General features: G+C 57.2%; 2 protein-coding genes across 2 annotated transcripts; one reads left to right on the top strand and one right to left on the bottom strand.

Moving 5' to 3' along the window:
- Positions 1-42: 42 nt before the first annotated feature.
- NECAB3 (N-terminal EF-hand calcium binding protein 3) lies at positions 43-27,963 on the top strand. Its single transcript, XM_050313476.1, has 13 exons — positions 43-619; positions 5,168-5,192; positions 6,158-6,266; positions 12,250-12,275; positions 12,577-12,674; positions 20,910-21,046; positions 21,221-21,342; positions 21,760-21,839; positions 22,211-22,264; positions 22,859-22,971; positions 24,517-24,594; positions 24,859-24,950; positions 25,773-27,963. Exons 1-13 carry the CDS (start codon positions 527-529, stop codon positions 25,799-25,801), a joined length of 1,056 nt encoding a protein of 351 aa, XP_050169433.1. The 5' UTR covers positions 43-526; the 3' UTR covers positions 25,802-27,963.
- Positions 18,618-19,736, bottom strand: ACTL10 (actin like 10). The gene has a single exon (XM_050313475.1). It carries the CDS (start codon positions 19,734-19,736, stop codon positions 18,618-18,620), a length of 1,119 nt encoding a protein of 372 aa, XP_050169432.1.

Genomic DNA, 27,963 nt, shown 5'->3' with positions numbered 1-27,963 from the left:
CCAAAGTTGCCTGGCGCCGGCGGAGCTGCTCGGCTGAGTCGGGATCTGCGGGGCGCGACCCACGCACCGCATCCTTCCCTCCGGCACCGCATCCATCCCTCCGGCACCGCATCCGTCCCTCCGGCACCGCATCCTTCCCTCCGGCACCGCATCCGTCCCTCCGGCACCGCACCCTTCCCTCCGGCACCGCACCGAACCATCCCTTCCGTACCGCATCCATCCCTTCGGTACCGCACTGTGTCCGTCCCTCTGGCAACGCATCGGTTCCGTCCCTTTGGTACTGCATCCATCCCTAGGGCACCGCACCGCGTCCGTCCCTACGGTACCGTGTCCTACGGCACCGCAGCGCTCCCTAAGGCACCGCACCGAGCCCGTCCCGCCGGCACCGCATCGCACCGCACCGCACCGCTCCCTACGGCAGCGCACCGTGCCCCTACGGTGCCACTCGGCAGCGAACCGCACCCATCCCTACGGCACCGCACCGTCCCCGGAGCCCGCAGCGCCCTCGCCCGAGCCCGGCGGGACCATGATGTCCTGTGCTGAGCTGCTGGCCGTATGCCTGCTCTCCGCCGAGCGCGGCCCCGCGCCCCGCCGCCAGCCGCTCCCCATCTTCCACGACGTGAGTACCTCGGGCGGGCCCCCCGGCACCCTCCTCCACCCCCCCACCCGGGCCGCCGTGCCTCCCCTCGGGGGTGGGTGTCAGGGGGAGACTCCTTCCCGCCTCTTCCCGGAGGAACCAGCCCGAAGGATGCGCCAGCCCGGAGCTGTGCATCGAGGTGTTGGGAGTCGTGATGGCTTAAATAATGGTGTCGTGTCATTCTGATGAATTATGGGCCTCCGGGTGGCTGGAAACAGCCCACGCCTCATCCAGAGCTGGCTGTCGTGATTCCCGGAGCGGGAGCTGCGGGTGTCTGGCAGGAGGGTTCCGTGGGGAGGCAGAGCGCTGCCTGCTGCAGCCCCCGGGGGCAGCTCCCGTCCCTGCCCGCTCCCGGCGCGCCGGGAGGAGCGGAGGAGGATGCGCCGTTCAGGTTGGGGGTCGGCCGGGCATCCCAGCGGCTGTGGGTGGCTGGGGGAGTTACGGTGCAGAGAGTGGCTGGCTGCGTGTTCAGAGGTGCTGGCACGGTGCCTCCTGTCACACCGCGTCCCCTCCAGCCCGGGGTGCTCCTAGGAGAGGGAGCCCTGGGGCCAGGGCTGCATCCCAGGGTCAGAGCCCGCCTCTGGAGTACATCCGAGGTGCTCGGCCCTCCTGCCCCTGGCTGTCTTCTGTGAGCTGGGTCGGGTGGACAGTGCTCAAATCTCCGTGGTGAGCCACCAGCCCTTGCCGTTCCCATGTGCCCGACACCACTGTGGTCTGAGTCACCCTGTGGAGCCAAGGAGATGTGTGAGTGGAGGTGCTGCCCCTGCCCAGCCGTAGGACTGAGGAGGAGAAAGCCAGCGGGGGTTAAGGATGGGGGTTGGTGGTGCCCCAGCACCTGCCCAGCCCAGGTCAGTGCCAGCTGTCATGCCCCAGCTGTCATTCCCCAGCTGTCATTTCTGTGTTGTCCCAATCCGGGTTCACCCCCATGTCCCAGTTCATCCCAGAGGAGGAGAACGGTAGATCTCACGCAGCACTTTAGGAAGGTGAGGGCCATGCCTGGTCCAGTCCGAGACCTCCTGGCATCTCCCAGGCGCCACTGGGAAGCACAGCTCCCTCTGTCAGGGTGGTGCTTGCAGCTTCCAGCTGGGAGTCAGGATCTCTCTCCTGCCTGGGGGGATTTTGGACTGGAAGGCTCTCCAGCCAGCATCATTAACCATTCTAATTACTTGGCTGAGGGAAGATGGGCTGGAGGGGGTGGGTGATGACAGCTGTGTTCCAGCTCAGCTCCTCGGGGCACTCGCTCAGTCCCACATCCATCCCTCAGGGTGTCATTAAGGCAATTAAAATGGGAAATGTTAACAACTCTCGCAGCTGCTTTCTGGGTTCTGACGGCTTCTCTTCCTCTTCCCCGCGGCTTCCTTTGCTCCCACCTCAGCTCCAGAGCTTGGCAGGGCGAGTTTAATGTCTCCACTCTTGGCTCTGGGCAGTTGGCTGGTGTCCGGCTGCCCCCCAGGCTTGTTGGGGCAAAGTGTCAACAAGGAAGGATGCCCAGCCTGCCTTCCCGGCAGGACTGCCCACCACAAATTCAAGGCGGCAGCTTCTGCTTCCCCTGGGACCTGCCTGCAGATGGCCTGCCTTTGGGAGAGGTGAGGAGGAGAAGGAGGAGAAGGAGGAGGAGGACTTTGCCAGAGACGCCTTGCTGCAGGCGCGGTGCCAACTGCAGCGCTGCCATCGCGGGTTGTTTCCCTGTGCAGCATCTCAAGCCGTGGGGAGGTCTGTCCCCCAGGCTGGTGCTCGGGGCTCCTCGCTGCCCTCCCGGGATACGGGAGGCTCGGGAAGGACGCCATTCGTGGGCAGTGCCTGGTGCAGCCTGCCTTAGCCCGCGGTGTCGCCAGGGTGACTGTCCCCTCCCCAGGAGTCACCGTGTCCCTGCCTGCCTGTCCAGCGGCCACCGTTGGTCCCGGCCCTGCAGGCAGGGAGAAGTCCTATAATGTCCCTTTCTCCTGAGGTGTGTAGGGGGTTCATCTCCCAAATAAATGCCGTTTCAGTTCTTCCATCAGTCCCAGCGGCTGCCGCTCCGGGCAGGGCTGTAGCTGCTCAGATGCAAGCCCAGGAGCTGGGGACCAGGGGAACATCTTGGGCTCCAGGCAGTGTCCCTGTGCCTCTGCCAGTCCTCCCTGAGGCAAGTGAGGGACTGCCTGTAGGGCTTCTCCAGGAGTCAACACAGAGCTGATCCCATTCCCAGCCTGGCTTTGCATCACTTTTCCCTGGCTTTGTTCCAGGGCTGCTGCCCACACGGGGAGCAGTGCTTACCTGCCGTTGCTGAGAACATGCCTGTGCCCAGGGAGGGGGCAGGATTCACCCCATGCAGTGTGGAAGTGGCTCTGCACCGTTGGTGCTTGGCTGGAGTTGGATCCTGTGTCATGCACAGGATCCATTGGTGTTTTCCAACAGGAGCAGTGCTCACTGAGGCACCTCCGTGGCTCGGCCAGGGATGGGCTCGCTGTTCCTGGTGGTGATAGTGAGGAGCCCTGCCATTCCTGGGGGCCCTGGAGCAGGGGTGGCCTTGCCTTGTGGGACCCTCACAGCTCCCTGCTTGTGCCATATTAAAATAAACCCCTTCAAGCAGCTGCTGCCGTGTGTGCACTGGCAGTGCTTGTGTAACACATCACTCACCTGCGTGTGAGGGAGAAGCATCTGCTCCGTTTGCTGAGGTTCCTGCTAAATCCAGGATGGGCTCCTCCTGGATTAGAGACCTTCTCATCTCCACGGATTCCCCCCTGGAACCGTGTTCTCCCTCACAGTCTGCCAACAGACCCCCTCTGAGGAAGGCCAGGAATGTTTGGCCTCACCTGAGGCTGCATTTGTTAAGTGCCTGGGTGACACTTGACTGTCTCTGGGATGAGCTAACTGGCCTCAGTGACATCTGGAGCCGTGAGATGCCAATGCACGAGCCATGTGTCTCTCTGATGACACAGAGCTCTGCAGAATGCAGCTTCTCCCTTGATGGAAAGTGTCATTCCCATGGCAGCACATGTGGGACCCACCAGTGCTGCTCCTGCAGCCGGGGAGCCCTGGAATGTGTGACCCTGCAGCTGGGGGACCCCACAAGGAACCCGTGGAGAAAACTGTGCTTCAAAATCCAGAGAAATACCTTCTGTTTGAGAGCTGCAGGTTCCCATCTCAGCTCCAAAGTGCATCCAGCGAGGCCTGTGGGGTGCTCATGGAGCGCCTGCCCTGCTTTCCTGCAGGAGGAATGGTGGAATGGAATTCCAGAGGGATGGTTACCTAATGCTGGTCAGCCCAAGGCAGCCTCTGTTCCCTGCAGCAGCTCAGGTCGAGAGGAGCTCACTTTGTTCGGAAGAGCATCCTCCAAGGAGGGCTCCCTGCTCCTGGGGGAGGTGTCCCTGCTCCTGGGGGAGGTGTCCCTGCTCCTGGTTTCCGTTGCACGGAAAGACCACGGAGCTCCCTGCTGGGACCAGTAGCAGAAAAGCCTCTTCCCAGCTACAAGCCAGTGGCTTAGGAATGAGCAGTGAAGGTTTTCCTGGGCAGCTCTCTCTTTACCTCAGAGCAGTTTTCCAGGGGGATTTCAGTGGCTGGATCTGGGCTTGTGCCCTCAGAACACACCGCAGAGCTGTTGGTGAGCGGTGCACAAGGAGCCTGGGGCAATGATGCCTCTGCCTGCTGCTCTGTGGGGATGTGTGGGCAAGAATATAAAAGTCCTCCTTAGCCTTTTCCTGCCCTTTTCCATTCCTGATCTTTCTGCAGACCTGTGGATTTCTACATCGCCCAGGATGACATAAAGGAAAGAGTTGCCACTCACACAACTTTCAGTCGTTGGCTCCATTAGGCTGTGTTGGCCAAAACCTCGTAATGTTTGGTCTGGGAAGATGTTCCCAGGCTTTGGAAATGATGCCATTCCTCACTGGAGTCAGCCCCAGACCTTCCAGTAATTATTGGTGAAACAGATCCTGGCAGGGATGAGCAACCCCAGCTCTCTCCTGTGTCGTGGGCAGAAGCCTCGTGGTTGGGAACCCGCATCGAGGCCCTGAATTGGAGCAGCTCTCCAACTGTGCTCTGTGTCAGAATTAGTTACAGATTAATTAATCCATTAATAATTAATTCCAGCATGTGTGCACACGGAGGTGTTGCAGGCAGGACTGTTGTGAGGGGTGGTTTCGAAGCGCGGGGCAGGAGCTGCTCCTCGATGCAGGCAGTTGGAGTGCTGGTGATGCCCGAAGTGCTTCTGTATGGAGTGGTTTTATACTTAATGTTCTTTCGTTTAAAGGGTCTGAAAAATTAAACATTTGCCATCACAAGGGTGTAGCAAAGCCCTTTTCTGCTTTGCCTCCCTCTGTGTTCTCTAAGAGATGCTCGCTGTGAGTGCTGGGCTCGCTCGCTCGCTGTAGCTGCGCCGAGGGCTCTGTGCATTAGGGGCAAGAAATGGGTTTAATCACTGGCAAAGGGCAATTTCCCACAGCAGCCTGTGCAGTCCTGGCTCCCTGGGCTCCAGGAGGTGGTTTCCCACGGTGCTGGGTGTTGCCTGGCTCAGCTGCCCTTCTCTCCCCACTGTTGTATTTTCTCTTGCAGATTTTCCGGCGAGCCGACAAGAACGGTGAGTGCTTTGTTCCTGCTGCTGCCTCCCCCTCCCTGCCCAGCTCTGGGTGAAGCAGCGTGGCTCGTTCCCACTGGGAGGTTTGGCTGAAAGAGTGAGGGGGGATAAGGGCAAGCAGCAGTCTGGCTGCAAGGAAAATGTTTTTCTGCAAGGGGTAAAGGGCCTGGCCAGGGGCAAGGGAGTGGGTTCTGCCAGTTCACCATCCATTCACCATGCAGGACAGAGCCCCCTCCAAGCCCTTCTCCTGCCTGTGTGCTCGTGATCTCTCCTCTGTGCTGCTGAGAGCAAGAAGGGATAGCAAAGCAGCCCGGGTCCAGGGGCCATCAGGCTTCTGCTCTGTCCCTCGTGGGATTGAATCAATCTCTGTGCTCGGTCCAGGGTTTTACAAATGACCCTGTCTCTGGGTAAACCTGGAGCCTCTGGCATTTTGGGAGTTAGGCTCTGCTACCCAGTTTTTAATGCAGCACCGATAAACCAAGAGGTCCAAAATCACAAATCGTTTCTCGGAGCTCTCTGGAGCTCTTCTCCTTTGTGGTAGCTCCAGGAACCACTTTTGTTGGAGATTGAAATGCAGCCCAGGAGCTGAAAGTCCTTCACAGAGAGGAAGGAAAAAGCTCTAGAGTCAATGGAGAGATTTTCTTACTATAAAAACCTGTGCTGTTTGTAATGGACTCTCTCCTTGCACAGTCATCTATCAGAGTGTCTGCATGCATTTCTGAAACCACTGCAGTGGGGTCTTTGGGAAGGCGCTGAAATTCCCACCTGAAATTCCAGCAGCAGCGTCCCTGCTTGCCAACACTCCTGAGCTTTGGATGGGATGGTGGGACAAGCTTTCAGTGAGATATCTGCTCTAATTATTACTTACAACACACCCCGCTGTCCCACGCTCCCGCTGGGGGGATCTTGGGGCCTGGATGCCGCTTTCTGCAGATCCATAATTATCCTCCCCTTTCATTGAAATGCAGATGATGGGAAACTGTCGTTTGAGGAGTTCAAGAACTATTTCGCTGACGGGATCCTGAGCTCGGAGGAGCTGTGGGAGTTGTTCAGTGGCATTGACAGGCGTCACTCAGAGTAAGTCCCGCGGTGGCACCGAGGAGACGAAGGGGAATAGAAAAGTGCTTGAGAGTGTAGATGGAGGATGTTTGGGAGGGGGTGTGATAAACAGTCAGGGTGAGATCAACCCACCTCTTGCAACACGCAGATGTTAAAACCCACTGAACACCATCGGTGGGGAGAGGAGTCAGACATTTTGAGAACAGTCAGCAGATTTACTGTAGCTCCACAAAGCAAGCAGCCATTCAGGATGACATTGCTGTAGCTTGAAAAATGCACTCCAGAAATACCCAGCTCGTGGAGCAGGTTGTGTGTCTGCAGGAGCATGTGGTGGAGCGAGGACAAGGCACAGACTGTGCAGAGTTTGCCACTGCTGACACAGGGAACTGCTTTTCACTTACATAAGAGCTGCTTTCCACCACAAGTGGGCCTGGTGCATGGAACTGGGAATTTAGGCCAGCTGCTTTTAAAAAAAGAAACCCCCAACGAACAGGAGGAGGAACTGTGTTTAACCCTGGCCCTGCTCTTGACTGGTGCTGTCCAGAGCAGTCTGTTGGGCTCGGTAGGGTTTCTCATCCCCGTGTTTTGGACACCAGTGTGGCCTCATCTGCTGTGGGTGAATGTGTTCTGGCACTGGGAGAAACTGGGTGTGGATGATTGGCATGTCTGGGGTCTGTTCAAACACTGGGGTGCCGCTGGGGAAGAAGGGGCTGCAGCTTCCTCCTGGTCTTGGGTAGCAGGTTGGGCTCTGGCTCGTGCCACTTCCCCAGCAACCTGGGAAGCATCTCCTGCACCTCTGGCACTCTTGGCCAGGGCAGTATCTCCATCAGAGAGAGAAAACCTGAGCAGCCTGAGCTGCACACACTGGTCCCAGGACTTTGCAGGGAGCCAGGGCAGTGGCACAGGAGGCCCTTGTCACACTGAATCCCACCGAGCCACCCAGCATTCCCAAAATCATCCACCTGGGACTGGGGCAGTGGGGATGATGGACTCCTGATGGTGTTGGAGTGGTGTGTTTATCTGATGCTCCCACTTTGGTGATGGGGCAGAGAAGTGGGCTGGTGTGGGCGGCTTTGGTGCTGCTTTCTTTGAAGCCTGGCTGCCCACTGCTGCCTGCCCTGCTGGTTGGACCTGTGGACATGGGCAGCAGGAGGTGTCTCCTGAAAATACCTCTGTTTGGGCTGTGATCCCAGGAAGTTAGCAGTAAGTTAGCAGCAAGCAGAAGTTCCCCTTTCCTCTGGGAATACTCCTTTCCCCTCACTCCGCTTTGGGGTGACCTTGGAGTCACCCCGTGCAGTACCACTGGAAAACACGGGGTGCAGCAGAGCCAGGAGATTTAACCAAGCCCTGACCTGAAGAGGGGACATCTCCTGGCTTCCCACTGCTCTCAGGCTGGGCTTATCCCATGAGTGTGGAGCACTGAGCAGGGCTGTGGCTGCAGTGGTGCTCCCGTTACCGTGAGGATGGTGCCGTAGCCATGACAACGTGGCAGTTGCAACGTGGAGCTGGTGACATCCCTTAGCAGGGCATGAGCCTCGGCTCTTTGTTCTCTTCCTGCCATAAAGAGCGGAGGGGACCCTCAGACAGAGCTGTTTCCAAAATTCCTGCACTCGGTGGCTTCAAGCCAACGTAGGTTTGGGGATGTGCAGGGGGACTTGCTCTTTCGTGCAGCCTCTGGTGCCCTGTGAGGGCTGTGCTGGTGCCCTGCTGTCCCCGTGGTGGGGGGCTGGGCAGCCCCTCTCCTCTGGGCTTGGCTTGCACCTCCAAAACTTAGTATTTTAGAGAGCTGGCTGAAATTTTCTGCCAGATTCAGGAGTTATTACCTGACGTAATAGAGTATTACAAAGCTGAAAAGCAGCTACAAGCTCTGCAGACGTGCCTGGCGTGCTTCTTTTGTGTCCTGTAGCTTTTGTGGCGATGGGAAAGTCTCACCCTTCGTCCAGCTGGTGGATTTGGTGCTGTGTTTGTCAGGTCTAGGCTGAAATTTGTGTTTCCTCGTTCATGTCAGCCTGACCCCAGGACAGACAGTAACAGAGACCTTTATATTCAGGCCCTTTCCCTGTCTGGTACTGCCCAGAGCTGTCCTGACCCTCACCCATCTCTGAACCTGCAGCTGATCTGGGCCCCAGAGCTGACATCTGGGAAGATGAGGGAGTTCAGAGGTCTCCCTCATTACTTGTTCTCTCTCCAGAGAGCCCACAGCACCGTGTTCTCCTCTCCTCCACTTCCCACCCACCTGGTGCTGAGGTGGGACGCTGTGATCCGTGAATCAGGCACCTCTGCAGGGTTCACTTCAGGTTTTACCTTCCCACATGAGGCTTTTTTCGTTCTGCTTTTCTGAAAACTGTTGCGTTTTGGTTTAAAATATCTCCTCGCTTTAATTCCATGACATTCAAGGGTTTATGCTGAAACCAAGTTCAGCTCTTGGTGGCAGTTTGGTGCAACGCCTGGGACCACTTGTTTGGTTTAGCTTGTTGGGAAGCTCCACACCAGCTCTGGCAGTGGCACAGGAAGATTCATCTTCCTGGAAAAGTGCATTTTCATCCCCTGAAACAGCTGGGTGAGAAAGGAACTAATGTTTTTGGAGGGCTGAGAGAGCTCCATAGCTGCAGAAGCATCTGGAGAGATGTGTTTTGCTGTCTGCAGCCCAGCTGGGTGGGAGAAAGCAGATCCCAGGGTCTCACCAGGACAGCTTAATGGAGAGTTGGGTACCAAGGGCTTTGGCTGAAGGTTGTGGTGTTGCAGAGGTTGCAGGTCTTTGCAGGGCACTATGAAACCTGCCCAGGGAGGTGCTGTGTGAACCTTGCATGTCTTCCTGTCCTGCATCTTCTGGGGAAGTTTGGAAAAATAAGGTCTGGAAAATCCTTCTTTCCCTGAGAGTGTTCAGGAACTGGGTGCAGACAGCCCAGAGCCTCTGACCTTGAGCCAGAAGAGGAAGAGGGGGCAGTGCTGACCTGGTGGCTCTGAAAGTGGAAATAACCTCACAGTAACAGTGGTTCTGTGGAAGGAGGGATTTAAATGAAGGTCCCTCCCCTCTCTTTACTCAGAGCTGCAGCATCTGCCAGTCTCTGAGTGATGGAGAGTGACTGAAACACTCTGTGTTACACTGAAAAGGTTTGGAAACCCGATCTGTGATGGCAGAGGGGGTTCCCAACATGATAAATGATAAAAATAAATATGGAAAAAATCTTGTCAGCTTTTCTGCAGCTGATTGCTGTTTTCTTGCATAAATTCCAGGCACATTCTGACAAAATCCCAACAGCATAATGATGACAAGATCCTTCATCATCAGTTCAAGCTTAATTACAGTTAATCAGTGGTTTGAGCACAGACAAAATACAGCTATGGGAGATGTGGAGAGTCTCAGGATGAGTGCTTTGGAGGCAGAGGATGGCTCTTCTCTTGGAGTGGGAGAGGGGATGGCAGAGAAGAACAGGAAAAACCTGCTGCCCTGTGCAGCCCTGCAGTATGGGCCGGGGTTTGATGTGCAGGCTCTTCCCATGAGCTCCTCCTGATTTCTGGGGTGAATTAGCTCTGGTAGCATGAAAATGGCATCACCACTCCTGTGATTTGCTTGCTGTGCTCTGTCCTGCCCCTGGCTGTGGCCTGGGGGCTGCTGCAGGATGCAGAATGTGGGAAGAGATTCCCATGCAGGGTTGGTGATGGAGCAGCAGGAAGGGAAGGGAGCAGATCTTCCCCTGGAGAGCTCCCAGAGGGCTCTGATTTTTTGCCACAAGACCTCGTCGATTGGTTCAGTGTTCAACTGCTCAGTGGTTTAGTGATTGATTAGCTAATAGTTATTTTTAAGCAGCAAACAGACAAGATAAAAAGGGTTATTAATAACCCCTGGCCTCTCCTTAGAAGCCACAAGGTGGGTGTTGGTTGCAGCTCTTTGTCACACCTCGCTGGAGCCGAGGTGGGAACTGGGCAGTGGCTTGAGCTGGTGGCTCCTTCTCCCTGGTGAAACCATTCCCAGCCCCAGGTCCTCACTGGGGACAGATGCAAATGCCTGGATAACACGTGAATGAGGTGTTTCACCGGCTGTGTTGTTATCCTATGTCCACATATCCCCTCTTCAGTGATTTTTTGCCCCATCTCTTGGATGGGCAGCTGCTGCTCTGGGGCACAGGTCTGACAGGCTGTGCCAAGGCTCCTGCAGCACTGCAGCAGCTCTGCAGGCTCCAGGCAGCCTTCAGGAGTAAAGGGATAAATTAAGAAGGAGAGAGAAACGTTTTTCCAATATAAAGTGGTGCTCCGAACTCCGGTCTCTCTGCCTGGCAGAGCCAGGATGGGATCAGCAAAGTCTGATGAAGTGCAGTGGGCAGAAAAAGGGGCTGTGGTTTTGCAAGATTTATCTGTATTGTGCCTCGAGGGAAACACTGTGTTTTTTTTAATCCACTTTAAAAAACTGCCTGCAGTGCCAGGTCAGTGCTCAGAGCCCTGCCTAAATCAGCTCCTGTGCGTGTTTAAAATAGCTGAGCCAAATCACAGCCTCACACTGCCCCTCCCTGCTGCTACAGAGGCCCCTGGTGCAGCTACCTGAGCAGAGGGGGCTGCAGTCCCACTGCCCTCGCTCTGCCATGGATCACACCACAGTATTTTCATACTTCGAAGGCCTGTTATTAAAGGGCACTAAGTGGAAGCCCAGAGGAAACAGGGAGACAGAAACCAGCCTTGGATATCTGGAGGAAAAGCTATGGGAAGATTTTGCTTGAATCGTTTCACCTGTTTACAAGGCATTTTGGACATTTCACACACTCTCCTCTAACTTTGCCTCGGGCTGTTTTGGTCCCTTTGCCCTGTGAGCAGTGTCAGAGGGGGGACAGGACGATGTGGCCTTGGGTTCACATCCCCTGGTCAGCAGCACTGCAGCTGTCCTCGTGCTTGGAGCCCAGCAAACTCCAGGTACCACCAGTTCTTCCATGTGTGACAGCACCTAAACACTTAGAAAACACTTAAAAAACGCTTTAAAAACCACTTAAAAGCCTCTCTTTTGTGCTCTTTTCTGCTTTCCCAATCAGGATTATAAACAGCTGTAAGCATTTAGGGGATTTTGAGGCAGCACAATGCCTTGAGCAGAGGCTGATTTGAATAAATGACATTCTGGGACATGTCCCTGCAGGCTCTGGGTGATGCCAGATATGTGAGCAGCTCTGTCTCTGTGGCTTTGGTCACCTGAGCAGATCTGACAGCATCATGCAAACCTTTGGTTCTGCTTGACATCCTTCCCCAAAAACCTGTGGCTGTTTCTGGGTGTTTCCTCCTCCCACTCCACCCCAGCAGCACCTTTATGAGCCACAGGAGGGACATACCCAGGCCCTGCAGGGATGCCAGCGTGGATTCTGCAGGGCAGTGCCCTCTGTTAGGGAAAAGGGGTGAGGGTCTGGTCTCTGCTTCCAGGTCTTTAGACCCAGATTCCTGATTTACTGCCCTTCATGGCAGGAACAACCCCTCTCATGGGCTGTGAAACCATCCAGCCCCTGCCCTGGGAGCCTGCAGGCAGCTCCACCTGGGCTCTGAAGGCAGGGAAGGGGAGTGGGTCTGGTACCATGGGGGAGGACCTGGCTGAGGTCAAGGGAGACACACAAGGAGAGAGTCCTGACCTGGTGCTTCCCACTTCTGGGGCTAAAGTTTGGGTTGGAGAAGCAGCTCCAGAGCTCAGAAAGGGGGTTGCCAGCCCAGGGGTGTGGGGCACCTCCATCCTGCCCCCATCCTGCTGTCACAGACACTTTCCCACCACACTCCAGCTCCGGGAGGTGTCGGAGCAGCTTTGCTTGCTCCTTCAGCCCCCGAAGCCCTGCCTGGGTGCTGCCTGGCTCCTGAGCTGCTGGCTCTGAACTTGTGCAGCTTCTTATTTTTCTAATGCAGCTTCTGAAAACACATGAAACGAGCAGTAAATCCCCTGGGACTCAAGACAAGCCCTGAGGACGCTGCTCATTGTAACTTTTTCTCCCAGCCCAGCCCCATTACCTGACAAGAGCTTGTTTTTCTGTTTTTGCAGTAACGTGGACACGGAGAAGTTGTGTGGTAAGTCAAGTGATGTTCCTGCCCTGGAGGGCTCCCTCTCCTGAAGGTCTGTGGTGGGGCTTGTGTGTGACTGGGCACTCAGGTGGCATGGACAGTCCCTGTGCCTGCAGCCCAGCTCTGAGGGTGTCAGTGCTTTTCCCAAGGGGTTAGGGAAGGAATCTCCATCTCAGTCCAGGTGGGAGCATGACTCTGGAGAGAGGGGTGAACGTCCTCCTGCAGCACTGGGCTGTGTGTGGGAAGAAGGGGCAAGCAGAGATGGAGGTGCTCAGGAGCCTCACCGTGGTCTTCTCTCCTGCTTCAGATTATTTCTCGGCGTATCTCGGGGAATACAGGAATGTGCTTTCTGCCCTGGAAACCCTCAATGCTGCGGTGCTGGCAGCCATGGACAAAACCAAGCTGGTAAGGAAGGGGCCATGGGAGGGCAGCAGGGTGGAACAGAAGCTGTGGTGATCTCAGCTGCTTGCTTAGTGTTAAATTCGGGTTTTGGAGGCTGCAAACGTGGTACCTCCCAAACCGAGGGGGTGCCTGCTTGGGTTCATCTGCGTGTGTGGTGAGTGCTGCAGCTGCACAGCCTGGAGGAGGGGGAGCCAAGACTGAGGAGGGGAAGGGTAAATCTGGTGCTTTTGTGCTCTGGAGACATCATCTTCCTGCTCGTGGGGCTCTGGTAGTGGCTGTTCCAGCAGCTCCTTGCAGGGTCCTGCCTGCAGCCACTGTTTGTGGGGGCATCGCTGATGATCTGTGTTGAGTTCTGAGCCAAAACACGGTGTTTTCCACAAAGCAGCCTGCTGGGAAATGGGGACTGTAGGGTTGAGCCTGCTCTGGACAGACCCCAGCAGCTCTGGACAGACCCCACAGCCACAAATCCCGGCGCTGGAGAGGGGCAGGGGCCACTGCAGCAGCAGCAGCAGTGGTGTCTGGGAACAGCCAGGCAACAGGGAGAGGTAGGAAGTGCTGCAATTCATTGACTCCCAGCCTGATGCAGAGTTCATCCCCGCTGGGAATGCTCTCCCTGCAGCTTGTGCTGATGGGAAGCTGCTAATTAGGGCAAGCAGCCTCCTGCTCTGAGCCCTCCCCTGCCTGTGTGTCAGAGGGCTGTGGTGCCCAGATAGAGACAGCTGGGAAAAGCAGTGGCCAGTGCTGGCAGGACCCCAGCAGCCCCCTTTACCCCAAAATGTATTAAATGTGCTTGGGGCTGATGCTGTGTTACATCCTTGGGAAGGGCCAGCCCTTTCCTTCCCTTAGTGGTTGATGCTTGGTCGGAAGGGAATGAAGGGCATCATCCATGTGAACACCATCCACTGACCTGTTGATCTGCCAGAGAGGCAAAAGGGGATCTGTCCCACAGTCATCACAGAGGTGTTTGTGCCTCTGTAGTGTCAGTCCTTCTCTCTGAGTTTTCCTCTGCCCAGACCTGGACTTGGCAGCGTCTCCCTGTACCTCGGGAAATTTCATGCCAGGAGAGGGAATCACTTGAAAATGCATTTTCTCTTTGGTTCAGCTGTCCTGCCCCCTTCTCAGTTATTAAATGCAAGTCCAGAGGGAGAGAAGGAATCCTCTCCAGAGAGCTATGCTTTATTTCAGCTCTCTTCTGTTCTGTTTTTCTGTGGGTAATGAATGTGTATATTCATGTATTTCTCCAAAGGACAGCACAGTCACTGTCTGCTTCACAGTCCTGGTGTGATGCATTCATTCACTTCATAGTTTCTGCTGCCACTGGTGTTCCCTGGAAAAGAGAAGCAGGTTTTCCCTGTTGGAACAGACTTTTGTGGACTCGTTTTTCCACCTGTTTGGATCTGCCCGGAGCTGGGGCAGCCCAGTGTTCACAGCACTGCCCTCTCCCAGGTGAGGTCTGTGCTGATCAGGTGCTCTGATCCCAGCCCTGAGCTGCTGAGTGCCCTGATGCAGACACTGACCCTCCTGGGAATCATCTCTGTGCAATCCCCTGGCCTGCTGGGCTCTGGTTTGGGGAGAAGGAAGGAAGGGATGATGCTCCAACCCTGTGAGCAGAGTTCTGTGGGACACCTGCCATCCTGGAGGCTGCCAGAGATGATAAATGCTACCTTCTTACCTGCTGTGACCTGAATATATTCCCAGATTTGTATTTCCAGAATTGGACTCGAGCTTGAGTTACTATGGGATGAGTGGCTTTATTTGGTTGGACTTTAGGCAGAACTCCCACCTCAGTGAGCCAGGGGTGGGGACAGAGAACAGAGACTTCCATACTACACCTGCCCCTTGTTTCTGTTGATTCATTCCTGGGATGCCCCGGGGTGAGGTCTGAGAGCCCCATTTTGGCCCCATGGAAGAGTGGGAATCCCTGGAACCATTCCCAGGGAGCTACTTGTGCTGGGGCTGCAGCTGTAGTGCTCTGAGGAAACTGGGAGAGACCTGCCTGCTCCAATAACCCTCCCCACAGAGCTCTGCCTCCAGATCAGGGCTCTGCAGGCAGCAGATGTTCTTCCCAGGCTGTATTTAAGAGGACTTGACGTGACTCCTGAGCAGGCAGTGATGTCCAGACTGGTTGGAAGAAGGGGAGGGGGATTTCTGGCTTGTCCTGGGTCTCACCAGCTGAGCCACAGCATCTCTTGGTCAGGGCATTATCCATCTCCAGTTTCCTGCTGCTGCTGCTGCCACAGGATTTCTCACCCCTGCATCCTGCAGGTACTTCCCCACAGCTGTAAACAGGCTCCTGTAAATAAAACCCTACTTTACAACCAGGAAGAGACTCAGAGAACCTGGGCTGCCTCGTTGGCACAAGAAACAGAGCCTGGGGGATGTGCTGGGCTTGCTCGGGCCGTGCCAGGGCCATGAGCTGCAGCAAGGAGGGAAATAAGGAAAGCAAAGCTTGGAGGGAGTATTCTGCAGCTCTGCATTTGGCAGCTGTGGTGCCAAAAGCCCCTTTGGTGTGGAGGATTCCCACCCCCTGCGGGCCAGGATCCATGGCATGGATCAATGACTTGTCTCCACAGCTGTCTCCTGGCTGGCAGGCTCCTGGATCTGCTGCCATGTCCCTTGTCAGCTGCAGGATAAATGCTGGGATAGAGCATGAGAAATGCAAGCTGGGTTTGTCCTCACTGTGGGACTGCAGGACACTCTGTGTGTGGGGGGCAGCAAAGCTGCTCGTGGCCACTTTTATGTGACTCCAGGTGGGCAGGAGGAAGCCAAAGCATGAGGGGTCCCCATGCTTCCCTCCTTCCTCACTGGGCTGGTAGGAACATGGTAAAGAAAAGAGGGTTTTTTCTCCAAATTCAGGCGTTCCCACTTATATTTGTGGAGTGTAACTTGGTAGCTGTGCTGTAGTGTGCTAATTACACCTCATTTTGTGGCTGAACTTCATGTTTGCCATGTAATAGCAGCAGAGTAGGAAGTGAACTGTGAAAATACCTTGGGAAACAGCCTGATATTTCTCCCAGGGGGCCTGTATGCTAAAATCTTTCCATTCTCCAGTCTGCAAACACTGCAAACCAGCCCATAAATGCCTCTCCAAGCCAGGTGCTATTATTTCTCCTTTGGCAGGAATGTGACCACCTATTCCATTCTGTCCTGAGCTTAACTATCATCATAAGGAAGTAATAAAACCCCTCAAAAGCAGCATTATAGCATCTCCTGGCAAGCTGGGGATTTTCATCTGGGTAAACAGAACTGATATATTAGTCCATGGCCAGAATTCCATGTCTTGTGCTTGCTGGGTTATTTCCTCTGTGAGTCCTGTCCACGGGGCTTCCCTGTGAGCAGAAAACACTGTGCTTGGTGAGCCAGAGCACATTTTCATTGAACTTCTCTTTACAGAGGGTTTGACCCACGTGGTGCAGCTCCTGATGAGAGGATTTTGCTTGTTTGCCCTACAATGAGGGGTGCAAGGAGGGCTGGGCAGCTGGGCTTGAAGCAAAGATGTGGTTTTTGGTTGATTCCCTCGCCTGGCATGAAATTTTTCGGGTTGATGCTGGGTGAAGCAGCATTTGGGGCTCTCTGGAGGGATGGTTATTTCCATCCTTCCCTCCAGCACATTCCCCTGGGTGTGCTGTGTGTGACAGGGCGAGAGACAGGAGGCAGCTGCTCATCCTGTGCAGTCCTGACATTCCATGTGGGACCCTCCGGAGCCGAGTCCCCTCCGAGCACAGCCTGCCCCGGGCTGGCAGTTGGGTTTTGGGGGGTGGCACCCCAGGCTGGTGCCTGTGCCTGTGTGTTTGGGGTGTCAGGACTGCACTGGGGGAGCTGTGGGGCTCAGGGCAGGCTCGAGGTGCCCCCCACAGCTGTGATGTCAGTGGGAGCAGCGCCTGCTCCTGCCCTAAAACTCCATCCACCCACATCATCCGTGAAGGACACGAGGCTTGAGCCCTCTCAGGGTGAAAGCTGAGAGGATGGAGGGGGCTGGAAGGATTGCTTGGTGCTTCTCCCAGCACCTGGCCCTTGGAAGGGGAGTGATGTGCTGGAGGAGAAGCATCCAACCCCCATGTAAGGCGAAGGTTCATATGCCAAGGCTGGGGCTGGGAATGACACCTTGGAGGTGGGAACACACCTCATTCACCTGTGGAGGCTGTGGAGGCTGCTTGCTGGTAGAAATGCCTCTCTGCTGCCAGGGAGGTAACCAGTGTTTGGATTTGGACCAGCTCCTGGAGTGAAACGGGCTGTGCCAGGCCATGTGGTGGGTGAATAATGCACCCTCTGTGCCCCACTGGGGCCTCACTCAGTGCTCCTCTTCAGCTGCTTTCCCAGGTGTGTCCCGGGGAGATTGGAGTGTCGGCTGTTCCTTGTGAGCAGGGAATGTGTGTCTGGGCTGGCAGGAGCTGGGCAGGCACAGATAAATGGTGCTGTCAGGAAGGGAGTGGGGAGGGCTGGGCAGGGGTCCCCAGCCCTGTGCTCTGCATTTCTGGGGCCGTGGGGGAGGAAGTCTTGTGGGATCAGGTGGGATGCTTGGCAGGGGACAGCCCAGAGATGCAGAGCTGGAGCTCAGCTTCCCGTGGCTGCATCGTGCCGGCTCCGCTGCCATCCTCTTCCTCTGGCAGGAAAACAGGATTGATTTTCCAGCAGGGATGAACCCCCCCGGCTGCTCTGCCTACCCTGGTACTGGGGGATGGCTGTGGCTTTCCTTTGCCAACTCCAGCACGAGCCCAGGGCAGTGCTCAGGGGATGAGTATCCTCTCCACTTTCTCCACTTACCTTCCCATCCCAGCCAGCCACAGCTGTGCCCAGCTGGAAGCAGCTCCTGGACTGGGCTGGTGGCTTGGCTGTGGCACAGAACAACCAGAAAACCACGAAGGGCTCAAGGCCTTCCCCACCCTTCCCCTCCTTTGGCACCAGCAATGGAAGGGTTATGCCCACATGCTTCTCCACAGAGCTTCTGGAATTCCAGATCCTCTGTGTGTTGGAGAGAAACACAGCAGGAATTGGAAATATTTGACCTGAGTAATGTGGTGGCATTGCTGGACATTCTTTGGCCATGGTTCATGGAGCTCGGGGTGGGGGGTGAAGGCAGCCTGGCTCTGGGTCTGTGCCACAGCCTTGGGGTCACATGAGGACACCACAGAGAAGGCAGAGGGGATGTTCATCTGCCTCTTTGTCTTGTCAAGGAGAGGGGTTGACCTCTCCTGGTGGGTGCTTGTGTGGAGCAACCAGCCTTCCTGCATCGTGTGGAGACTCCTTCCCACTGCAGTCCTGTCTGTGTCCCTTGAGGAGCTGGAACGGGTCTGGCCTGGGGAAGGGAGCTGCTGTGCCAGCTGGGCTGTGCTCCCCAGCTGCTCCCCCATGAAACTTCTGATCCTTTTCTAATCATCTGCTGAGCTGAGCCAGTTCACTGAAGCAGCAGCAAAGCCAGGTGAGTAAATGCCTGTTCAGGGAGCTGAATCGGCTCCCTGAAGCACCAAATGACCTTTGTACCAAAATTACAAGGAGCGAATTCAGTTCCCTGGTTCTCAGCTCATCTCCACACCCAGCCCTGAGCTGCTGCAGTGCTGGGATGTGGAACTGCCTGCTGCAGTGAAGTGGCTGCAGTGCAGTCACTGCATGGACCTTCCCCTCCTCAGCTCCTCCCTCCCATCCCTGTGGCTCTCCGCAGGCCTTGGGGGTCCTGCTGTGCTGACAGCTGGAGCAGCCCCCTTCCCTGTGCTGTCAGCTGCGTTTCCATCACGAAAGGACAGCTTTGCTGCCGTGGATGGGCACAGATGTAACCCAGAGCGTCAATGAGAAGCAGCTTGTTCCTTTTGGAGCGCTTTAATTGACTTTGCACCCCTGTGGCAGTGCGGGAGCTGCCCTCGGTCACCGCTGCCGCAGCTCTGCCCACACAAAGGTGGTATTTTGGAGTCCCTCCTGCTGTAGCTTGACAGTGGGATGGCTGCCATCTGTCTACTGGAATTTGGTGTGCACACACTCAGCTCCGAGCTCCTGGTACTCGCCCTTTGTCAACCACGCGCGCTGGAAGGACGTGAGAGACGCTGCCATGGAGCCCCCCACCCAGGCTGCCGTGCCCCTCTCCGGGCTCGCCAGGACATCAATCTGGATGCCCGTGCCTTGGGAAAGGAGATTCAACCCTAAGCACATCCTCTCTGGGAAGCCAGGAAACATGGAGGAGCCACCTGAGAGCACGATGTTGGCCAGTATGTCCCTCCTGGCGTGGTCGGGCACCGTCTGGAGGCTCTGCCAGGCCAGCTGGTGCAGCCCGGGGCAGCTGTGCTGGAGCAGCTTGGGCTGGAAGAGCGGCTCTGGGCAGCAGAACCGCTCCTTGCCCAGGGTTATCCAGTGCCCGTCTGGCATCTGGAATCTGGCTGGATGATGGCAACCTTGGTCCTGGAGGTCTCTTTCGTAGTCCAGGGAGACGTAGCAGCACTGCTTCTTCAGCTGGGACAGCGTCTTCCTCGTCAGGGCGTGCAGCGCAGAGGGCTGGTTGGGGCTCTCCAGCAGCAGCCGGTGCAGGTGGCTGGACAGGAGCTCCCCGGCCACCCCCAGGCGCTGGGTGCCCTTCCTGAGGGTCTGGCCCAGGCAGACGGAGGTGACGTGGGACACTCCCGCCCCAGCCTCCACGGCCAGCCCGGTGACTCTGCCGTGGGCGCAGAGAGACAGGAACCCAGTGTTGGCCACGTACAGGGCTGGCACCCCGAAGCTCTCGAAAAACACCTCGGCTGCCTTTACCCTGTCGGTGGCAGGGCAGGATGGGGACTCAGCCAGGAGCACCGGGTGTTCCTCTGGCGGGACTCTGAGGCTGCAGGAGAAGAGGTGGCCCCACAGGCTTTTCATGCCGTCCCAATCCTCAACGATGCCGTGCTTGAGTGGGCAGGACCTGGGTGTTGCGGCGCAGCCTTCCGTGCTTCCCGTGGCAGTGGGATGCTGCTGGGTGTCCCTCCTGGGGCCTGCACTGCAGGGGTGCAGCAGCACAGTCCTTAGAACAAACTGGGGCTGCCACTGCCCTGCAAAGCCACCCCGGGTGAAGCTGCTGCCGCTGTCGATGATGACTGCAGGCTTCAGCATGGCTGGCACTCCGGAGGGATGCCGGGGAGGGAGGAAGAGCCTGCAGTGGGACGAGAGGGGTCTCATGAAGCCAAACCAGGCCCAGGTACCTGCTCTGCAAGGGAGAGCGGCTCAGCCCCACTGCAGGACAGCAGTGCCTGCTCTAGAAGTGTCTGGGTACGTGTCGCAGCCTTTCCTCCTGTCTCCTCGCTCCACGTTCACTGAGCATCCCTCCTTGGGTACCTCTTCCCCCTCCCTGGGGGCCTGGAGATTTTCTAGCAGTGCAAGGACTGGTTTGAGTGGTTTTAAGGAAGTGAGGGAAAACTGGACAGGAGAGTCAAGTGGTTGGACCAAATCCAGGGCTGCATCCAAAGGAGCGTGGCCAGGAGGTCAAAGGAGGCCATTCTCCCCTGGTGCTCACTCTGCACCTCTGATCCAGGAGGACGGTGGTGGGGAATGGGCACACGGACCCATATTCCTCCTGGACACCCCTCCAGTGCCATGGGACAGGTGGGTTGGGGCTCACAGGGGCTGTCACTCACTCACATTCGATGAGTGACATGGGGAAGGGTTGTGGGGTGACCCTGAACACCAGCACATGTCAGACATTCATCACAGAACCTTTTGTGGGAGCAGAGAGGCTTGGCACTGTCTTCCCAGGGAGAGAGGGCATGAAGCCAGCCCCTATCCTGGCCTGCCAGTGGTGAGGGATTCCTGGAAGGGGCTTCCTGCACTTGGGGGATCGCTGTGGGGTCCCAGCCTTGTCCCGAGAGCCCTGCTGTGAGCAGAGCCTTTGTGTGAACAGGGAGGGCACGAGGGATGCTCTGCCAGCCCTGGAACCCTCCCTGAAGCTGGGGACAGTCCCTTTACCTTGTGGCTTGTGTCCATCTGCTCTCCTCCACGGCTCCCAGAGGTGAGAGTGCTGGGGCCAGGGCTGAGACTGCTGGGGCTGGGGCTGTGGGTCCTATGGCTGGAGTGCAGATGGAACCATGCCCGTGTTCCCTGTTGTGATCTCACAGGCAGGTGCCCAGAGGGTTCTTCTGCCCTATAGTGCCACTTTTTCCTGAAATAACTAAAAATTTGATTGACATCCACCCCTTTGAGTTTATTTAAGGGCCAACCCCTCCCAGGTGTGGCTCTGCTCCCCCGCATGGAGTCAGAGGCGCCTGACAGATCCTCTCCTCTTCCCCGCAGAGGTACGAGACCTCCTCGAAGATGGAGCAGTTCCTGACCAGATTCCTGCTGCGGGAAACCATGCACCAGCTGCAGTCCCTGCAGGCGTCCCTGGAGTGTGCTGTGGACACCGTGGAGGAGCAGGCGGGACGGGAGAGGTAACGGGGGTGGGACGTGCTGGTCCCCCAGCCCCGCTCGTGGGGGTGCGGGATGGGACGGGGTCTCCCTGGGAGGGACATCCCAGAGCAGGATCTGCCCTTTCCAAGCCCGCCGTGAAGCTGATCCCTCTGGGAACGACTTCAACCCCCTTGTTCCGCATTTTATCCTTCCAGAAAGGACACAAAGAAATCTGAGACTTCAGCTGGCCCGAGGGCAGGGAGACGGTGTGGGCGCAGAGGACAGAAGAACGTCTGTCTGTCTCCAACAGACCCCTATTCCGGGATGCTGACAACAGGTACCTGCAGCCTGGTGTCTCTGGTATCCCTGGTGTCCCTGGGGTTGGTTTGTGCCCCTCTGGGGCCTGGAATGGGTGTGGGATCAGCACAGAATCGTTAAGGTTGGAAAAGACCTCTATGATCAAGTCCAACCATTACCCCAGCACTGCCAAGCCCACCATTAAACCATGTGCCACATCTACAGCGTCACTGGGCAGCTCTGGGATGGAGCCTGGAGCACCTCACCAAGATGCCAGCTTCCGTGGGTGTTGTATCTCTTGGGCAGTGGGAGAAGTTTTCAGCAGGAAGTATCAGGTTTTTTTGGTTTAAATCAGAGGTTTTTAGAAGACCATTGGTCTCCTGGGTGTTGAGCAAGCTTTTGCAATGACAAAATTGAGGGTTTTTTTGGTGACCTCTTGGTGCCCTTTGCCATGCAGGTGTTTGTGTCGAGGACAACAGCCAGTGGATGGCTCAGATCAACAGGCTCCAGCAGCTCATCGAGAAGCTGGAGTGCAAGGTGTGTGGCCAAGGAGAGCTGCTGGGGGCTGCCCCACACCTTGGCACGGCCAGGTCGGTGCTGGGGCCCCTCCCTGTGCCAGCACCCCCCATGTTTGGTCCTGGCATCCCCACAGAGCTGCACCCACTCACCAGACCTAGACTTTCAGTCTCCAGAGCCACCCTTCTCCTCTCAGCTCTGCTGACCCTCCTGTGGTCCTGCTGATCTGACAAGTCAGTCAGGACCCACCAACCCCACAGGTCGTATGCCTGTCCTCCCCCAAGCACCCAAGGAACATCCCCAGTGCACCTGCCTGTCCCCTGAGCTGGGCTGTGGGTTCCAGGGTTGCCTCGTTGCAGTAACTCTGATTTTCCCCATGGTGTCGAATGCAGAGCCCACGCCTGGAGCCGCTGAAGGAGGAATCCATGTGCAAAGGACAAGATGCAGTAAGTCCCTGTCCTGCTGCTCCTTGTTTGCAGGTAACCCCCAAATGTGCACAGATCCCCCCTCACACAGCTCCTGTGCCCTGAGACTGGGTGAGCTCTGCCTGTGGACTGACGAGGTGTCTGCAGCCTGGTGATGGAGCAGGGTGGGATTCAGGGCTGTGAACCGGCTGTGGTACCATGCCCAGGACAAATGCAGCTCCCTCAGGCCCCTGAGAGCCCCAGGCAGTGCCCACAGCCAGCCCAGAAGAAGGTGATGCTCTGCTTGTGAGTGCCCAAATCCCCCCGGTGTGCTCCGTGCAAAGCCCACGTGGAGGGGTTCCCAAACTCTGTTCTGCTGTGGGAAGGACACAGGGAACTGCAGCAGGACCCCACCCCCAGGGGATGGAGCATCTCCTGTTGGTGCAGTCCTCAGTGGAAAGGGAACCTGCCCAGGTGGGAAGAAGCCACTTTATGTCACCATTGTCCCCAGCATTGTGGTGCCAGTCCCACTGCGGTGCTGTGCGTGCTTGGCACCGCTGTGTCCCGCAGCAGGGTGGGAGCAGGGAGGGCAGGAGGGGACAGGCCAGTCCCTGATGCCCTTCTGTCCCTTGGCAGCACATCCTGGTGGCCAAGAGGCAGATCTCGGTGGCCACGAGCAGCATTGAGGAGTTCCGGCAGGCATTCCGCTCCTACACCGAGGGCACGGCCGGGCAGAGCAGCTGCCTGCAGTAAGTGGGGGGGGCTGTGGGGCGGTTTGTGGGGTGGCTCCCCAGAAATAGGGGCTTTAATATGGCACCTTTGGGGTGGACAAAAGGGTTTTTGTGGAGAGTTTCGTGTGCTGGTCAGTGCAAGGGTGGGCTCAGCACGCAGGGGTTGGACCTTGCAGAGAGGGTGAGCGTGTCACGGCTGCAGCACTGTCCCAGCTTCTGCTGCAGGTATTCCCAGTAAGAACCAGTGCCTGGGAAGGAGGGGGTGGGTTTTATGCCAGCAGGAATGGCACGTGCATGTAAGTGAGTGCACGAACTCTTCCAGCACTGAAGGACTTGAAAGCAACGGGAAGGTCAAGGGCAGAGCTCATGCAGGGCGTTGATTTATGGATGGCGTGTGTGGGAAGCAGCTGTGAGCACCTGAAGCTGACCCTGCATGAGGCCAGGGCTGCCCCCAGCACTGCTCCAGGGCTCTGGGTCTGCCTGTAGGGACGTCACTGCCAGCCTGTCCCTGAGATGGCACAGCTGCTCCCTGAGCGCCACTTCCCTTCTCCCACGGGAGATTTCGAGCCGCTTTCAGCAGGGAACGTTCGTGCTGTTCCCATTTAAAGTGTCGGTTTTCAGCTCTTCAGTTTCAGCAGCATAAATGCACGTTTTCGGTCCAAACAAAAGGAAGATGCTCGTTGTGACACATGTGACAGGGAGACTGGGAGTGCTTTTCTTTGGAATTGGTGGGCTTTTTTTGTCATGAGAGCTATTTGTGGAGACAACGGGGTGGCGTTGCATGGGCAGGCTCTCCACGTGAGTGGAAAGCTGGAGCCAAGCCCGGGGAGATTCCACAGTCCTGGTTCACTCCAGGGAATTGCAAAGCCCATCGTGGCCCCTCAGGGGGATGCAACCTCAGAGCTGCTGGGGGAGTTGTTTGCTGTCCCCCTGGGGCTTGGCCCCCTCCAGCAGCCCTTGGCAGCAGCTGGAGGAAAGGCTCATCCTCAGCTGGAATTGCTGCTGCTGCAGCCGAGTGCAGTTGGTTCCCCCAGCCCTGCACTCCCAGCCTTGTGCTCTCACCCCCCTGCTGCTGCTCCCCCATCTTCCCAAGGGCTGGAGGCCCAGCCTGTTCCTGGGGCAGGAGGGAGTGTGGGAAGCATCACTGGGGCAACGGCATCACTCTGGGGGCAGCGAGCTTTGGGTTCATGCTGTGAGCTCAGCTCCTGCACTTGTGCCTCAGTTTCTCTCCAGGTGAGCGGTGACACCTACCCCAAAAGGCAGGAAGGATGAGCTGTGCCAGTGCTGGGGGTATGTGGAAATAATAAAACACTGACTGTTCTGATTCCTGAGCAGCAGCAAAGAGCAGTTTGAAAGCTGTAAAGCTCCTCTGCTGCCTGGACACAGGAGCTGTGAGGCACGATTTGGGTTTGGAATCCCCTGGGGCTGTGTGCTCCAGCAGCCACAAACGGGATGCATCCGAACTGTGCTCGGGAAGCCTTGTGGGGAGGTTGATGTGCCTGGGCTGGTGGGGCACGTGTGGCTGTGCCCACCCCCAGCTCAGGGTCACTCCTGTCCCCACAGTGTCTCTGCCTGCAAGCTGACAGACGAGGCCTGCTTCATCCTGTACGAGTTCTGGCAGGACGTGACCTCGTGGAGAAGGTGGGAGCTCTCTGTGGGCGTAGCTGGGGCTGGGGGGGGGCTCAAAGGGGTTTCCTCTTGGGGCTCCCCCTCCTTGCCCAGCCTGTCCTGCTGCTGGCACTGCTCACAGCTGTGAAGCACTGCTCAGAACATTTCTCATGTGCACCCTGGCAGCATAAGAGAGTGTCTGGTGCAGCAGCAGCCCTGTCCCTGTGCGTGGACAGGGATCCTGGCCCCAGAGGCTGCACCCCCTGCACCCCTCTGACCCTGCTGCCTGTTTTACAGCCACTTGCAGTCCAGCTGCAGCAAGACTTTCCAGCAGTCCATCATCAGCTTGCTGGAGTCCCCGGAGCTGCTGACCACCATGCTCTTCCCAGGTGAGGGGGTCCCACAGAGCCACGCTGTGCTCCAGGTGTGCTCCAGCTGTGCTGCAGAGGGCAGGAGCAGCGCAGGGACAGGCACAGGGACTCCCTCCAGAGCAGAAGATTGGTTTGGGGTGATCTGAATCGGGTTTTCCAAGGCAGGGTGAGACCCACTGTCCCCGGCAGGATTGGTTGTGTGAGCTGGTGGCGCTGTAGGGTCTGTCCCCTTCGGCCAGGACAGCCAAGCAGCAGGGGCACTTCCCAGGTAGCAGATAAGCTAGGCCCTGTCTCAAATACACCTGGTGCCTTGTTTTGGCTTTCACCTGAGCCCTGAACCTGTGCTGCAAAGCTCTGCTGCTCCTGGGTCAGTCCCAGGGGCTGCATCCAGGGTTACAGCCCAGTGCTGAGGCAGGGGAGAGGCCAACACAGGGAATGTGCACATTCCCGTGGTGCCAATAGAAATGTGACCAGATGTGGGAACTGGGGACCATGTTGAGCCCCAGTTCACTTTCAGGGATCGCTTTCAGGTCTTGTGTAAAATAACCTAAAACATGGATTAATTTGGACTGAACCCTCCGCTGCCAGCGCTGCTCCTCACCTGCCAGTCCCACTGACCACATTCCCAGTGCTCTCCTGCTGAAGCTGCCAGAGCTCAAGGGGGATCACCCATCTCCAGGCCAGCCCATGGCTGCGCTCCCTGCACTGGGAAGGGGGGTGGGTGCTTTAGGGCCAGGTGCCAGGGACCTGCAGGGCCAGGATCCCCATCCCTTCCACCCTAAATCCTTCTCCTGTTTAACACTGTCCTCACGTCCCTGACTCCTCTCCCTCTCTCCCCAGCTTCCTGGTGGATCATGAACAACAACTGACCCAGGCAGACACCTCAGGACACTGTCAGCATGCGGGAGGATGTGGAGCCCTCGGCACAGCCCTCGCCTTCCCTCACATTCCTCCTCTCCCTGTCCCTCATCCCCTCCAGCTGCCCAGCAGGGGCTGCCTGCCCTCGGCCCTGCCAGTGTTTCACCCCTTTGCTCTTTTCATGTTAATTTATTTACTTATTTATTTCCCCCCCAAGACAGTCTCTGAGCTGCCTGGTGAGAGTGGAGCACTCCTGGAGTGCAGGGAGTGCCATGTTTGGGGGTGACAGCCTGGCCCTCGGGGCAGCACTGGTCTGACTGTGTCCCCTCGGCCCCTCTTGCACTCCAGCTCCTCTTCCTCCCTGTTCTGAGGGCTGCCCAAGGCTCCACGGGGTGTTGGGATGGGCAGGGGGACATGGCTGGGGCCAGCTGTGACATCCCTGTGCCCAGCCCGCCAGAGCCACCTGGGCCAGCAGCAGCTCTGCCCAAGGAGCCAGCTGGCCTCGTATGGATCGTGATTAAGTGTTTTATAGGGGGAAAAAATATTTAATGAACTATTTCTGGCAAGGTGTGCCTGATCAGGCCCTGGCACAGTGCCAGCCTGTGCAGCCTCTGCAGGGGTCTTGAGACCAGCCCTGTGTCCCCCAGCTGTGCCCAAGGCTGTGCCCATCCCCAGCACGCCCTGCTCCTCAAGGAGGCCTGCATGGATCCAGCCCCAGCACATCCCAGTCCCTGGGGAGGCCAGTGTGGCTCCAGTCCCAGCACATCCATTCCCCAGGGAAGCCAGTGTGGCTCTGACTCTGTTGCTTCATGAGCTCACATAAACCAGCGTTAGCACCAGGCAGTGCTGCCAGGGAGGCTGGAACTGAGTTAATGGTGATGGGCACTGTGGGGGGAGGGCACAAAATGAGGGGGAAAGGCCCAGGGCTGGAGTGGCCCAAGCCCACCTGGTCCATGGGTCATGCTCATGGTTCTGTCGTTGGTGCTGGAGCAGCAAATCCTTCCCTGAGCTGGGGTGAAATGCACCATCACTACCAGTGTGGAGTGAGGCGAGAAGGGCACATGGGGTAGGCAGGGACCCCAGGGACTCCTGGCATGGAGGACACCACTGTCCTTGCGCCCCTGTCTGTCCCCAACACCCCCGTGGGTCACCACAGGCGCCTGCACCCTCAACGCTCAGGGTTGCTACCACCCCTCAACCTCTTTTCCCTGCTGCTGCTCCACCAGAAATACTAATTTTGACTGTTTCTTCCCAAATCCCGGGATGCAATTAGTAAAATCTGTGGCTGAAGGGGCAGTGAGTGCAGCTCCATCCTGGGGGCACTTCATCCACACTGCGCTGGGAAGGTCTGACATGGAGTCACCCCCTGCCCTGGTACCATGGAGTGACAACTCAGAGGGGCTTGCTGGGTTTGGGGTGCTTGTTTTGCCCCAGCAGAAGCTTTCTAGGGGCTCCCTGGGTTTGGGGGGTGGGGAATGACACAGCTGATGCCGGGAGTGACCTGCAGAAATGGGATCAGGGGAGATCCTCATTAGAGGGGAAGAACAGCAGCTCAGATGGGCACCAACAAACCGTGTCCTACGTCCCACAGCTGACTCAGGAACCAAGCCACAAATGCTCCTCCCAGTTCCTTGGGGACCCATCCTCCAAGTGCCCAGTTACATACCTGGTTAGTGGTAACTGCTGCCTGCCCTGGCCAAAACCACGATCCCAGGGCAGGGGAGGCAGCTGCATCCCCCTGCAGGGCAGCTGCAGAGCCAGGGGCCACATTCCCTCTGTGGGAACGACACACAGGGGACTGAGAATGTGCTGTGGCCACAGTGGGGCCGTGGGCCATCAGTAAAGGGACAGGGCACAGCCAGGGTGGGTCAGACATGGGCACCCAGGGCATCCACAAAGGGCAGAGCTCCAGCAGGCATTGGATTTGGGATTCCTGAGCTGCCTCCCCAGCCCCATGTGGTGTTTGCCCCTCAGTTTTGGGATTCTTCACCACTGGATTAGTGTTTGCATGAGCCTGGAGAGCAAAATCCTCAGATGAGGCCACAATGTGTGTAGGGGGCATCCTCTGCAGGTGGCTGGGGGCACAGGGCCAGCCCCAGGGCACTGCCAGCCAGCTGTGACAGCACCCTGCAGGCTGATCTCTGCTCAAATAAAAAAAAGTAAGTTAAAAGAA

This window comes from Myiozetetes cayanensis, unplaced genomic scaffold, assembly GCF_022539395.1.
Source record: "Myiozetetes cayanensis isolate MyiCay16 unplaced genomic scaffold, myiCay2020 scf19, whole genome shotgun sequence".
Lineage (NCBI taxonomy): Eukaryota > Metazoa > Chordata > Aves > Passeriformes > Tyrannidae > Myiozetetes > Myiozetetes cayanensis.
The sequence above is the reverse complement of the archived record's forward strand: the minus strand, read 5'-3'. Positions and strand labels throughout refer to the sequence as shown.

What these genes read in the sequence shown, in the direction of transcription:
- ACTL10 (XM_050313475.1), bottom strand. Translation starts at nt 19,736, where the DNA reads ATGCTGAAGCCTGCAGTCATCATCGACAGCGGCAGCAGCTTCACCCGG.
- NECAB3 (XM_050313476.1), top strand. Translation starts at nt 527, where the DNA reads ATGATGTCCTGTGCTGAGCTGCTGGCCGTATGCCTGCTCTCCGCCGAG. An exon ending in CGCTCCCCATCTTCCACGAC is followed by an intron (nt 620 to 5,167) that starts GTGAGTACCTCG and finishes TTTCTCTTGCAG; the next exon opens with ATTTTCCGGCGAGCCGACAA. An exon ending in CCATGGACAAAACCAAGCTG is followed by an intron (nt 12,675 to 20,909) that starts GTAAGGAAGGGG and finishes TCTTCCCCGCAG; the next exon opens with AGGTACGAGACCTCCTCGAA.